Source organism: Amborella trichopoda, chromosome 3 (genome assembly GCF_054954075.1).
Source record: "Amborella trichopoda isolate Santa Cruz 75 chromosome 3, AtrichopodaSantaCruz75HAP2 v2.0, whole genome shotgun sequence".
Classification (NCBI taxonomy): Eukaryota; Viridiplantae; Streptophyta; class Magnoliopsida; order Amborellales; family Amborellaceae; genus Amborella; species Amborella trichopoda.
This window is the reverse complement of record NC_142338.1, coordinates 547,775-562,541: the sequence shown is the minus strand read 5'-3', so window position 1 is coordinate 562,541 and position 14,767 is coordinate 547,775. Positions and strand designations below refer to the sequence as shown.

Here is a 14,767-nt window from a genome sequence, read left to right as displayed (position 1 = left end):
AAAAAAAAAGTAAAATCAGGTAAAATCACCCATTTACATATTTTTTTTAAAAAATATCATTTTTAGTTTTTAAAATTTATTTATTTTTACAGATTAATAATCTACATGTTAAAGATTATATATTTTTTAAAAGTTTAATTCTATTTAAAAAAAAAATTATTAAGGGGCCCGCATTGAGTTCATGGACTCATTGAAACCGTGTCGATAAATTTGAAGTACCATTTAAATCTCAGTCTTCGAAAATCTTGTTCTTCTTCTAATTATTTTTGCTATTTCATAAAATTAGAATTATTATTTATTTTTCACACAAGAGAATTAGTCGCATTTACCATTTCAGATCACCAGATAGCCAATCTGGACCAAACCGGTTGATCTGGTCAGTTTTTTTAAATAATGCTCTCATCTATATCTATGCTAATATATAAAACCAATTCATTAGAAAACTAAGAAGCTTTATAATTTAGAATCAACAATCTCAATTTTTACAAATTACAATACAATAAAAAGCTAATCCAAAAATTATAAGATGTCTCAAAAAAAAAAAAAGAAATATCAAGTGCACAATTCCCTTTGATCTACCCTAAAGAAGATGACCCTACAAAGGGGGCAGGTGAATCTATCGAGCTGAAACCACCGTTGGATGCATGCCACGTGGAACACATGGCCACATGCCTTAAGCCTGGTGACCCCTTCTTCTCTCTCTCCAAACTCACCCAAACAAACGCTACACGTCGAATCCACCGTCCACACCTTCTCTCCGTACTTCATCACGTGGTTGTCCTCCTCCCACGAGGCAAGAGACCCCACCATGGCTTCATCCGAGCATGACACATGGAGGCACGCTGGCCGTTGCATGCATCGCTTTGGTGATGTGAGGTTGGCGATGAAATCAAGGACGTAAATGTGGGGTAGGAAGAAGCACGTGTAGAGGATCAGGGCAAGCACGTGCCAACCTAGGTGAACAAGTGAGAGGCACATCATGATGACGAAAATGGCCGTAATAATTTTCTTTTAATTAGCGAAAATACCCAACTCTTTAGATCAAATATCCGATGGTTGGCGCTCCAGCAAAACAGAGTTGAGGTTCTGAATTGTGACAAAGGCACACCGCCCAAAAGCCCCAGGGCTTTGGAGCAAAAAAAATAGGCAGAACTGCCCCTTATGTTTTCTCTAATGAGAACAATTGCTCTACCGTACCAGTGCTTCAATTGTTGCAAAAAATGGCACCACAATGACGCTCTTCTAAAGACAGAAAACCTCTTCTACTGAGAACAAAAGGTGGCAAAGAGCTCGCCCTTTCTTCTTTAGTGATAAGAGAATTCAGTGTAACTCAAGGTGAGAAAATGGATACGTGTTAACGTAACGGTTTTTGCTCTGAGCTAGTCGTTGCTTCTTGCTTTCGACCTGTAGTTTGTTGGGCCCGAAGAAAACGCAGCTTTCTTCTTCGGTGAAGAGACGATTCAGCGCGCCAAAGATAACACAAAACGCTTGATGCTTCGTACAAATGATAAAAGGGGCACCCACCTTTGAATCTAAGCGGTACCACCTTTAGTCTTAGGGAGCTTAGGGGGAGCTAAAAGAGGGAGGGACCTGTTTTATAGAGAGAGAAATTATATGATTTTACAATACCGATCTCGAGAAAGGTTTGATAAGAGTATTTTAGTAATTTAACAGCTTGTGATTTATTGAATGATTGTTTATTTAATATTTTACTTCAAAGGGTTATCCTGATTTGGGAACTTATAAAACTGGAGGTCGGCTATAACACGTTGTAGAAGCCAACTAGTGTCCTAATGAATGGACACACTGCGTACCCTAACATGGTTCTTAGGCCAACTCCAAATTCTGACAATTCCCTAAGGGACCTGTCTCCCTCTTGAAGAAACTTTTCCTCATGCAAAGAAGTCATATGGCGTAGCCAACCTACCATGCACTATCCTTAACCAATAAATTTTCAGGGGGAAAAGTATGCCATCCACCAGCAGTGCTACATTTGTTCTTTTTTATTGCCCACTTTTACTTTCATTGATTATAAGACTCATGTTTAGAGTCATTTACACAATCGATTTTCTTGGTATGAGGATTTAACTGTTCATAAAGTGGAAATGGAAAAACAGAGAAGTTGATGTAGCCGATTCCAAATAATTGAAATAAAACTCAGATGATGATGATGGTGATATACATAATCAAGTTTCATCTATATTAGATTTTATAGTGCGTCAAAAGTGGCCGCACTACACTGATTTAGGACATTGTGACACCTTTGACCAAGGAATTTGCCTCCATATTTTTCTCCAGACAAGCACACCTTTGGCTAAGGAATTTGCCTCTATATTTTTCTCCAGACAAGCACAAAAACTGCATTTAAATGGAAAGTTCTAAACGATATCACATTTGAGTCCCGGTTGCAAGTTTCCTTAATAGTACCCCCAACAGCCTCTTAAGTGGCTATTCAAGAATCTTCTCTATAATAGTACCCCAACAACCTCTTAAGTGGCGATTCAAGAACCTTCTCTATAATAAAAATACGTTCGTGAAACCCTTTTTTTTTTTTTCTTTTTTTTTTTTAGTAGTTCAGTGAGGAAGACAGACTTTACCCATTTTTCCTGGTAAATTAGGAGTTAGCTTTTTGAAAAAGAAGAAAAAGAGGTAAGCAATAATAACCACAACATAGTGACTAAAGTGTTGGGGTGCCACCACGACCGCAGCTTTTTTCCCATGGTGAGAACCTTTTGACAATGGAATACCTTGCAACATAGACACGACTTTCATGTCTTTAGAGCCACATACAGGAAGGGAGGTAACACAAAAGTCCTTACTTCTTTTTCTCCTTCTCGTTTTTTTTTTTAGTGAATATTAGGTCGAGACCCTATAGAAATAGAACTCTAGATGTTATGTTCGCGACATGTAAGAGAATTTAGCAACGGCCCCCCACTTTAAACAAGAGCAACATGCACCACTAGTTTAATTAATTGATTTTACTTTTTGAAGTAGAGAATTGTATTTTTTTATTTTTCCGTCATGTAATTTTGGAGCCTTGCTCCTTTAGATTTAATGAAAGTAATGTTAACTTTGTCAAAATAAAAATAAACAAAATACACCACAGATGCGATGTCAAACAGATCAAAATCCACCATCCACACCAAGGATGGACAACTTCCAAAGTTCCATTCCTACCACTAAACTGGGAAAACAACAAAGTCAGTTTCCCTACAATACATTAGTGCAGGCCTTAGGACATGCATGGTATTATCAGGAGAGTTAAGGACGATTTGATACTTTTTCCTGGCAAGTATCATATACACAGAAAGAGAACAATTTTTGGGTTGGTGCGAGCCGGGATCCTCGGCACAGTCCCATGTTCCCTTTTTATTGGTTTGTAATTGTATTCTAATGGTTTTAGAGAGAGAAAAATTAAGAAAGGGGGGTTTGGTTTCTCTCTTTAGCCTTTGATTGACTTGTGCTCTATGCAATGAAACTTCCTCGGTTGATATTTATTGATGAGTGTAGCACACTCCCCCATTTCCTTAAACTTCACATTTGTAGATTTGCTCGACCGACCATACCATCCCACAATTAATTACATGAGAATTGCACTTGTGTGTGTAAGGCTCTACTTCCAATTTCAAATTCCTCTTTTATACATATTTGTGTGTCTGCGCGTGAATGTATACATGTGTGTCGTTAGGCAGAGGGGGGATAAGGCTTGTAATTAAGGGTGGCAATGGACTAGGTATGCGCATGGGTCCAATATTTGGACGGGTTGGGTTTAAGTCCAAAACCTAAACCTAAGTCCAGCCCGAACCAACTTGTTGCCACCCCTAAATGATTGGATTTAGGTATTTGGATTTTATTGCTTATATGTAAACAAAAATATTCGCTCGTGGCTCCTATCCATCCGATCACTGTAGAATAGTGAGCAGTGGCGCGCTAGTATATGAATTCTATGTATTTATATTTTTACAAATAGAATTAAGCTGAAAATTTGAAGGTGCGTGCTTTATCTCATGCACCTAAGAACCTATAAGAACAGTTCTCAAAAAACAAAAAACAAAAAAGAAGAAAAAGATCAAATCACCCTTGAAATAGCAAAAAGAAGAGTAACCATTTATCTTTTGGCCACAACCAATCTTGACCTTTGGATGTGAAATTGGGTGGATGCATTTATTCCATTGACAATGCACAAGGTTCAAAAGAAATTTTCTCAAACTTTGTTAAACACTCGAGCTATCAAATTTCTCATCAGATGCTTATAAGCAATTATGACCTTCTTGTACAATAGGTAAATGGTCTCATCCTATACAATCCGGCAAAAATATTTTGTTTGTGTATGCCGTGCATATGAGGGTGAAGCATACATCCTCGAAAAGCTTCAGCTCAACCCAATCTAAAGAGAACATAAAATAATAGTGGCACACAATTCCAGCGCTACAAATTCAATCAGATGGTTGGAAATCAATGAGCAAAGTATTGTAGCAATTCAATCATGAACCTTTCAAACCGTCATCTCCCCTTCTCTCTCTCTCTGTAGTTGGGTGGGTGGGTGTGTGTGTAGTGCGAGCGAGAGGGCATCTTCAAGATACAGCATGTACAATAATAGTATATACACCGACAGAGGGAGATAGCTATGCATAGCAAGAAATGGGATACTATAAGGATAGATAAACCGATCATAAACACGAGCAGGATGCATAAATCTAGGAATATATACCTTGCTACATACATAACATTTTTTATACACCTCATGGTACTCCTTACAGTTCCTTAAATTAACAGAAAGTGGAGATGACTGTCAGAACGGAAGGTGGAGACTACATAGTAGTACACAAATCCAAGTAATAGTATACTACATGTACATGTACCGAGGGGGGGGAGAGAGAGAGATGGAGATGGAAATATGTGGTTTTCAAATTTGTGGTATCTGATTGGGTAAATTATGCCTCTTTATTTCACACACATTTGTGAAGGACACGTGCAGAGCAATCTTGTGGAGGTTCAACACTAACGCTGTAACAAATTTTATAACCGGTTCAATTATCCCTAGTCTCCTAAAACTGGTTTAAAAGAAAATTCACAAACAAATACCTAATCAACCTTTGAAAAATCTCACTACCTACTATTATATGGGTTCTTGGAGAGAAAGAAATCGGAGGGTAAAAGAGGACCACAAGCAATTCATCCAGAATGTTCCAAGGGAAGTAACTTGGAAGATCAAGAATATCATCCCGTAATTTATGTTCGTCCCACCAAAGGACGAAAAGAAAGAATCATATCTACAGAAGATGTGGAGTCGTACTTCAGAGCCCTCCAGAGTGATACATAGATCATGCAGTGAGGACATTATTTACCAAAAAGGGAGAGAGCATATAGTGAGACTATTGTAATTCTCATCCATTGTACTTCCTTTTTTCACCTATTAATACAACAGGTGAGAGAGATTTGTGGTCGACAGAGAGAGCTCATATAGGAATTACATCACAATGACAAGCGCAAATCCCAAAAGCCCGTGAAGTCTGGCAAGTACTACAACAAGTTTGCAGTAGGGACCAGATGCTATACAAATTTGCAGCAAGGACCAGATGCTATACGAAGTACAAGTATTTTGAGTACTCATACCCAGCGTCAACTGGCCATATTTATCCTTGAGCCATGGAGTTGACTAACCCTCCCCGCTTAAAAATAGAGGCAGCTACAAAAGCAGATGATAACTCAAGTCCATTGCCCATAGATCAGAATGGACAGTCGATGTTGATCACAATATGCATTAGAAGTTTGAAAGGGAACTTACTTCTTTTTGCCTCTCTACAACTCCTGGATAAGAGAAATTACATAAGATGACTTTTTTTCTGTGATAGAAAAATGAAATTGATGAGTGATCAATGGAGGAACAATAGCACAATTTTGGTTCAATAAGATACCAAAGTGGATGATTGACTAATTCCATATTAGGAATAATTGAGGAAAATCCTTTGAGAACACGGATTCCTATTTCTATATCCCACGCTCAATACAATTGGCTGGATCCCGTGAAAACCTTTCATAGAAGTTCATTGATATCTTCTTTTATAAAGCAAATCAACTTCGATTCTTGAATAATCCACATCACTTCTGGTTCTAATGTAACTTTAGCACACATCCAAAAATTTCTTGGAGTGAGCGCTCCATCTGGGAAATCAATAACTTTTTTATCCCAATAAATTCTAGAGATCAACATCAGCTCAACTTGGTTTTGGTCGAACCAAACTCCATGGCAAATTAGCTCAACTAGGAGAGGCTGAAGACCATCATGTCATTCCAAAATCGGATTAAGACAGGACTAGGAATAATCATAATTAAGGTAATCGAGAACAAGAAACAAGCATATTGCTACTAACATGTCTTACTTGCATGTTGGTTCAAAAGGACTTCAACACCAAGGGATTGAACATAGCAGAAATGTGATGTCTACGGACATAACCAAAAAAAAAGAAACAACACAGTAGATGTTGATGTTTGTTCTGATGTTAATGTTCACATCTCAAGACGTGGTGTTTGCAAGCACAGAAGACTCAAAAAAGCTGACAAAGTTTCCAAATAACAAATTAATAAATATCTGAGATTCTGAATATTAAAAACAAATATAGAGTACATGTTCAACTAGGTTGAGAATCCCAGATAGCACCAGGTAAAAGGAGATGAATAACTATCAGGTCATATGAGACAGCCTTAAAATCCTCAATGAAATTTAACTTGGCTGTTTTGTTGATGAGTAACCAAATGATTTAGAAGCTTAGATATAAAAATTTAATAGTCCCCAATTGCTTTAGAAGTTTAGATACAAATATATAATTGTAAAGAATCCTTCCATTTAGCCTCTAAAAACTGAAGAAAATAGAAATTGGGGAGCCATTTAACCATCAAAGGAAGCTGTAGAGATACATCCCTTCATCATCTCCTTTGCTTATCCTCAAATCTCATGTGGGTTGTTGTACAGTCTTAGGAACCCCATTTACCAATGCCAGTCTTCCTAATCTGATCTTAAAAACAAGGGAAGGTGTAGCATGGACAGAGTGAGCATAATATATACCAGTGTTTGAAATCCCGGCGATCCGGATTGGGAATCACTTAATTCGGACTGGGAATTGGCCGAGCCCGAAGAGATTTTGGGAGAGAATCCTTAAAACCCCACACCCCCCCCCCCCCCCCCCCACACACACAAAAAACCTTCATATTTTTTTTTCTTTTACCTTAAATAATTTCTTTGCATGGTCTTGTTGTAGATCCCCGTGGAAACAAGGGTGGTCATTAAGTTGAACTTTGATGGTTGCTCTCTTAGGAATCCTATGCCAGTGGTGGGTAATCCTATGCCAGTGGCGGCGGGGGGCCTGTTTCAAAACAGTCACGCCTAGGTGCTACCTGCTTTCTCAGGCCCATCAGGAATGAGGTTTCTACCTCGTAGGACTGAAACTTTCGTAAAAGCTAGGGGTCTTCTATTGTAGTAAAGGGGAATTCCCAAACCTTGTCTGATGGTCTTCAAGTTTGTCCACAATGCGATGGAGACTTCAACCCATTTTCGGCCAAATTCAAGCACTTAATTGTCCACTTTTTATGTCGTTCAAAGTTTCAAACTGAGGGACCCATGCCACCTTTTTACCTCGTTCACCTCAATGCGTCACTGAGGGTCAGCAAGCCCCAGACAGATCAAACCGAAACTATGTTGGCCTGCGTGGACACCAAATGTGTCCCTGGCCCCGACGTGGTCCAGATATTACCAGAAAACCCCTCAATTTTAAACATAAGATTTTAATCCCAAGTTTTAAACGAAACATTGGTGGTTAATTAGTGAGAACCAAACTATTTTATTTTCTTGAAAACCCTTCGAAAGTCACTTTAAAAACATTGGAAGAGGATGCTACTAGCAATGAACTTTGAACATCCATTAGACATTCCATAACCAACGATCAAAAATTCAGCCGCTCGACCTCCTAGGCGAAAAAATGTAAAAAATGCTTAGGCGCAGTATGGGCAGGGTCATCATGCACCATGTCTCAAGGCACCCACCTAGGTGGTCAAGGCACCGCCCCGTGACAACTTTTAGGTGGGCGGAAAAATAACCCTCGGTGAGGATAAAAAATGCAAATTTTTTCCCCTAAAAAGGGGGAAAAAGGATTTTAGGGGGTATTCTAAACCCCCAATAGAAAATTAGTGCCCTTTAGGGTAAGAAAAACTCCCCAAAAACCAATCTTTTGTTATTTATCGAAAGATCAATAAATTTTTTATATTTTCGATTTCTTCCCAAAATGAAGGCAATAGTCCGTGGGTGGATTTAGAGCTTCTAGTAGTTGATTTTGAGAACTTTTGGCGACCCAATAGACGAGGTTTGCACCGACATCGATTTGATTTTGATATTTTTAAAGTATTATCATATTTGAAAGAGGGTTTTGATTTTATTTTGCTATAACATATTATTTTCTGAATCATGTGTTTTTTTCTTTTACTTTTACTTTTACTTTTTTTTTCTTTTACGATATATTTACATGTTTGTAGTTAAAAAAATGATTTTTTTGGTGATTAATTGAATTTTTTCTCATTTGGATGATGAAATTGAGCAAATATCGTATTCATTTATAAATAGTTGATTATTTTTTTGTACAATGTGTCTTATTTTGATATTCTATTTTTTTGTTTTAGCTTATTTGATAAAGGGTGTGGTTTCTATAAGGTTGCAACCTTAAACAATCCAATCAAGGCGCACCACCAAATTTTATCGTAACATGTAATTTTAGTGTAAAAGGTTTTTAGGATTATATGGAAATTGATTTTCATATCTAATTATGAAATTTTAAACTCCAAAAATGGTTAAAATCAAGTAGATCTATAAACATATGAAACTCTAGAAAATGGACGGTCTAGATAATATGTTGCAAGATACACTATTTTTAGGACTCAAAATATATATATTTTTATATTCATACATCTCGATGTCAAGGTGATCGATTAGAGGGCTTTTCAATATTAAAATAACATTTTCCGATGGATTTTTTAGGTGCATTTTTCTTTCTACATTTTAAGGTTGCAACCTTATATAAACTTTTTCCTTTGATAAATAATTGATTATGTGATATCTTAATGGGTTAAGTCTTATGTGAAAGTGAAACTAAGGTCTTAAAATGTCTTATATATTCAATTATTCATTTAAGTCTTATTGCAAAGTTATAGTTGTACTATTATATTTTCATCTATTTCATGATCACGAGGAGTTTGGGGCTCTAAACTTGCCCTAAAAACTCCCTGAGGCTTTAAACCATGCCCTAAGAACTCCCCTATTTTTTATGTTTGGGCTGGGGGGAGGGGGGGAGTTGATTTTAGTGAGGGCACCCTAACCCTGAGAGCCCGCCTAGGCGACCAGGCACCCAAACCGCCTAGGTGCTTGAATCAGTCTTTTTGAACAACTTCTCTACGACTACAAGTACACCTTAAACTAATCCAAAAACCCATGACCCACAAGTTTCCACGCAAGGGGCTCAAGATTTGTTTATCAAAGTTGACTAAGCCATAGAGGTGCCAGTGTAGCAACAAACTCCAGTTGTGAATTTCCCAAGGACAAGTTTATAAGATCACATAGACAGAGCACTAAACCGAAGTGTCCAGGTTCAGGTTCTATGAGGTAGTATTATCTCATGCACATTTATCCTACCAACCCATTCACTACCGGACTAAAGTGCACGACTAACAGCACACACACTGTGTAGGATGTTGTGTCGATGATTTCAGGCACTCGTCCTCACAAGCTACCATCCCAACACACTCGAGCCTATTTCAACCACAGGGATAATACTGACCTCGATAGCCCTCTTCAATTAAAGGGACTAAGCCTATCCCAGGATGCAGGTCCACTCTTCTAGTCAAGGCCTAGAAGTACACCAAGTCAAGAGTAACAGAGCCCACTATGTCCTAGATAAAGATAGGTCCAACCACCTCTAATGGTTTATTTCATCCAAGAATGTTCAAAATGTAGTTCAAACACATGGGGAATACAAAAGCTTTTATCAAAAGAAACAAGAGAAACCTAGAGACCCTAGAATTCAGAACCCTGCGAGCCTTTAGCATTCTAAATCCTAGAAGCCCTAGGACAATACCCTAATTCCTTGCCATCTACAACAATCGTGAAACTTTGAAACCAAGAGCCCTAGGAACAACATGCCCTAAGCAATCAAAACCCTATGAAGAATATGCCCTAGGCAAAATTCCCTTGGAAGTTCAAGAAAACTTCTTAGGATCAAGCAAAACTCTCTAGAGTTGAGGATAGATGCTTCAACTGCTAGCCTAATCAGAGCCACTAACTCCAGGTGCTGGGTTAGGGTGACCGGCTTCAAAGTAAATAATTATTTTCTTTTCCCTTTAATTTCCAGTTCATTTTCTTTAAAAAATTCATTCAAAACCTTTCTTGCTGTTTCTTTCAATTTTTCTTGGTTTCTCTTATTGGTGTTCACGGGATCTCAAGCCGGCCCTACCAACGGTGTGCGAGGAGAAGTTTTGCTTCTGCAGACTCCTCTTTACAATAACCTCGCTCTTTTCTACCGAATGTTAATCGATTTAGTTTAAAGCATAAATTAAAAAGGATTTCATCAGAGATCTTCTTGGATTTGGCCGTAAAACATAAGAGAACAACATCTTAAAATCAGTCCAAGTAACAACACATACAGATATCCTATGGAGAATCTAGTAATAAGGATGACTCCATCTATGACTAGGAACACCATTATAATCAAGAGTAGTTCCTTCTCAAGAATTTGTTGAAATTTAAAATGCTTGGGAAGGAATAGTTTCTTCACAATTGTGATGATAAGGAATTATCCTACTTAACTTGATTGAGGAACAGATTCCCAAATGTCTTCTTCTCAAGCATGACAATAAGAACTTTTTCCATGATTGTAACACACAACTGACGCCAAAATCCTCTCCCTCCCTCCCTCCCTCCCTCCCTTGAGAAAGTATGAATTATGCTGCACATTTGTGTCTCTAGGGACCAACCCTCCCTCCCTCCCTCCCTCTCTCTCTCTCTCTCTAAACCGTTACCACAATCATGCTATTGCTGCAGTCTTCCTTCCTTGAGCAAGTATGAAGTATGCTGCACACTTGTGACTCTAGGGACCCATTTAGGGTAGTTAAAAATTGTGATGATGTATAAAGAAGTTTAAGGTGATATGTTAGTTGACGAAAATGAATCCAAAAAAGTCCTGGACATAGCAAGTGACACCTATAAAGGAGAATCATGTAGGTGACCTCAATAATGTTAACAGTTTCCTAAAATGGTTCATGAAGAAAGGTTATATGCACATTAAGAACATCAAATGCAATGAGAAAACAATTAAATGCAAAATTCGGAAGAAAGGGTACATATGGGAGTCTCTGTGATATATAGCTCTTGAAAAAGAAAAAGAAAGGCACAAAATTGGTACTAAACAAAAACAGCCATAAGTACAAAATGATAAACATGACACAAACAAAGTGGTATTAAAATTGATTTCACCAAACGAAGAACAAAAGAAAAACTAAGAAGACTAATCAATCCAATCCATTCGAGATAAGCACATCAGGTCCAAGTGCATTCAATTCAAAAGTTTGTCTTCTATTGGAACAATGCTACCAAAGGCTACAGAGTGAGAGAAAATATACATCAAACTCAAATACTAGAGCGACCCACTGCCACAGTATATAAAAACAAAAGGGACTAGAAATCAAGTTAGAATGTACCTAAAATTCTCACCTTTAGCTACAATCCTCAACCATCCTTGCAATAAAAGAGATAATTTTTCAGCCATTAAATTTTTCTCTGATGCTTTCTGTTCCCAAAAATAACCTCCCAAACTTTACGCGAAAAAGATCCCTTCTTGTCTAAGTACTCTCTCACTACTCTCTCATCAGTAGCATACCCTTTCTCTCTCAACCCCGCTATCAATTTCTCCACGTCTTCGATCATATTCTCCTTACAAAACCCATCAACCAACATCACAAAAGTCTGAACATTTGGGCTCCAACCACTCTCTACCATCTCCAAACAAATCTTAGCCCCATCTTCCAATAACCCACCTTTGCATAAACCCTGAATTATCATTGTATAGCTGTAAGCATTAGGGGTTATTCCATTCTTCTGCATTTTCCTAAAAACTCTAATGGCATCCTCGAATTTACCAGATTTACAGAAGGCATCGACCACTGCAGTGTAAATCACGATTTCAGGGATTGTTCCTTTCTCTCTCATGGTTCCAAAGAGCTTCATGGCTTCTTGAACCAACCCATCCTTACAGAGACCATCAAGCATGGCAACTGCGTTGGGTATCATACCAGTTTCCTTCATTTTCTTGAATATTTCTTCTGAATCTTGGGTTTGTTCTTGTTTAAGTTCTTCAAGTTTTGGGGTTTCAGCAAGAGGAAGGTCTTTGTTAATTGCTTCTTCACCTCTAGCTCTGGTTCGAACCATGTTGCCATTGTCATCGAGCTCGAATTTGTTAATGGCTTCCTCGCTGTTTTCAATTGGGTTTCCTCTAAGGGGCCTATTGGGAATTGTGCTGAGGTTCGTGTAGTTAGAGGGAGAATGGGGTGAAGGGGGAGATGGTGAAGAGAGAGAAAGAGGGGATGGAGCTCTTGACAATGTGCTGAAATTCGTATGGGAAGAGAGAGAATGAGGAGATGAAGGCAATGGTGTAGAGAGAGAAGAGTGGGGAAATGGAATCACCCTTTGCCAGAGGAAAGAGAAAGTAGCTTCAGGGGGAAGAAGGAATTCATGAGCGGAGATAAGAAGACGATTGAAATTCCTCGATCGCATGGCTCTTCTTTTAGGGTCAAGTGAGAGAGAGAGAGAGAGAGAGAGAGAGGGATTCAAGGGAGAGAGAAGGGGGAGAAACAGCGCGTGAGCGGGGGGAAGAGACGGCAGGATTTAAAGATGTTAGAGAGAGAAAGAGCGAGGGGGGGGGGGGGGGGGGTTAGGGTTAGGGTTAGGGTTAGGGTTAGGGTTTAAGGTTATAGGTATAGAACCCGCTTTTGGGACTCTTACCACGCATAGCACCACCGGAAGGGGGCTCAAATAGGCAAGCGAGCTTGCATTATTAGTCTCTCTTTTTTCTTTTTCTTTTTTTTCTTTTTTTTTTTATTCTTTTTTTGGATAATTAAGAGAGCTTGCATTATCAATCTCTTTTCTTTTCTTTTTTTTCTTTTTTTTCTTTTTTTTTTTTTTTGGATAATTAAGTGGAGATGACCCTATCCGTTTTTTAAATCTGACACTAGTTTTTTTTTTTTTTTAATTAGTTAAATGAGAATGAAAGCTTAGAACTTAACTTGAATATAAATAGGGCTGCCACTTTGACAATACTATCACCAAAGCCTCAGACATGTTCTCCATTATTAATTTCTGTATACCTTACCAAAACCATCTTCCTTTCATATGATATATTTTTAAAGGATCACATATAATGATACCGTTTACCTTTCCGGAGGCCACAATTACTCGAAAAAGTTCATATGGAGCTCTATATAAACTGCACCCATACTTATTACTATTCTATTTGAAATCTAGTAGCTTAGCCATGTTATAAAGTTCAATTTTTTTTTTTTAACTTTAAGCCTAGTCAATAGAATAAATACAACCATTCAATTTCACATCCAATAGACAATATTAACAACAAAAATAAATAGCCTTATTATATTTTTTTCCTATTTTTAATGGCATGTTTGAATGGTCGTTAATTTTTATCAAGTGTAAACTATTTTATTCAAAACTAATATGTTATGTATAATAGTATTTTATTACTTGTTTAATACATATTTTATATTATATAATTATATAATTTAACTATTTAACTTTTTCAATAATTTCCATCTATTTTTGGCTTTTACTAGGTAAAAATATGTGACTTTCAACAAATTACTTTAAGTAAAATAAAAATATTTCTAAAATAGACTTACATATGTAAAATTGCTCATAATTTTATGATAAACACTATTCAACAATAAAAATTTCATTATCATGATTAATATAGTTGAAATAATGAATTTTTGGTGACAAAAAATACATCTAAAAAGACCATAAAAGTTAAACTAATAGAGAAAGTCGAATTCCATGTCCAAAGTTCAACTCACACATAAAGAGTGATTAATGTAATTGAAATATTGATTTATTGGTGATAAAAAATACATCTAAACGGACCATAAAATTTGAATTCATAGAGAAAATCGAACTCCATGTCCAAAATTCAACTCACACATAAAAAAAGTGTAGCTTAATTACATTGTTCCCCATCTAATAAGTTATCCTCCCCCATTATTTTGAATAGGAATTGGACAATCAACTCTATATAGAGTGGGCTCAAGATTAAGTGGTTAGGGTGGTGGGTGCTACAACATGATATTTAGGGTGTGTTTGATAAGTGAGAGTCTAAATTGGAGTTAAATGTCCAAACATTCTTGCCGTGGAAGTTGTAAAGTGGAAGTGCTACCATCCACTTAGCTATTTTTGGTATTAAAATGGGTTCATTTGTTGAAGATCACTCTTCCGTAAAAAATAATGGAAGAGTAGTCTTTTATAATCCGTGGGAGAGTCCTTCCACTCTCAAAAACTCCCAAACTCTAAGTGTCAAACATGTTTTTAAAGTTTTGAGTTTCATTCGTACCATAAGTAAATAATAAAAAAAAAACAAAAAATTAATCCCCAATAAAAATAAATAAATTCTAAAGGCTATAATGGATATTGCTCCAAAACAAAAAGGCAAGGGTACCGATCAAAGGCGTA

General features: G+C 37.2%; 1 protein-coding gene across 1 annotated transcript; it reads right to left on the bottom strand.

Moving 5' to 3' along the window:
• Positions 1-11,560: 11,560 nt before the first annotated feature.
• Positions 11,561-13,039, bottom strand: LOC18439625 (Pentatricopeptide repeat (PPR) superfamily protein). Its single transcript, XM_088862671.1, has one exon. The coding sequence runs from the start codon at positions 12,806-12,808 to the stop codon at positions 11,804-11,806; it is 1,005 nt and encodes a 334-aa protein (XP_088718797.1). The 5' UTR covers positions 12,809-13,039; the 3' UTR covers positions 11,561-11,803.
• Between the last annotated feature and the right edge of the window lie 1,728 nt (positions 13,040-14,767).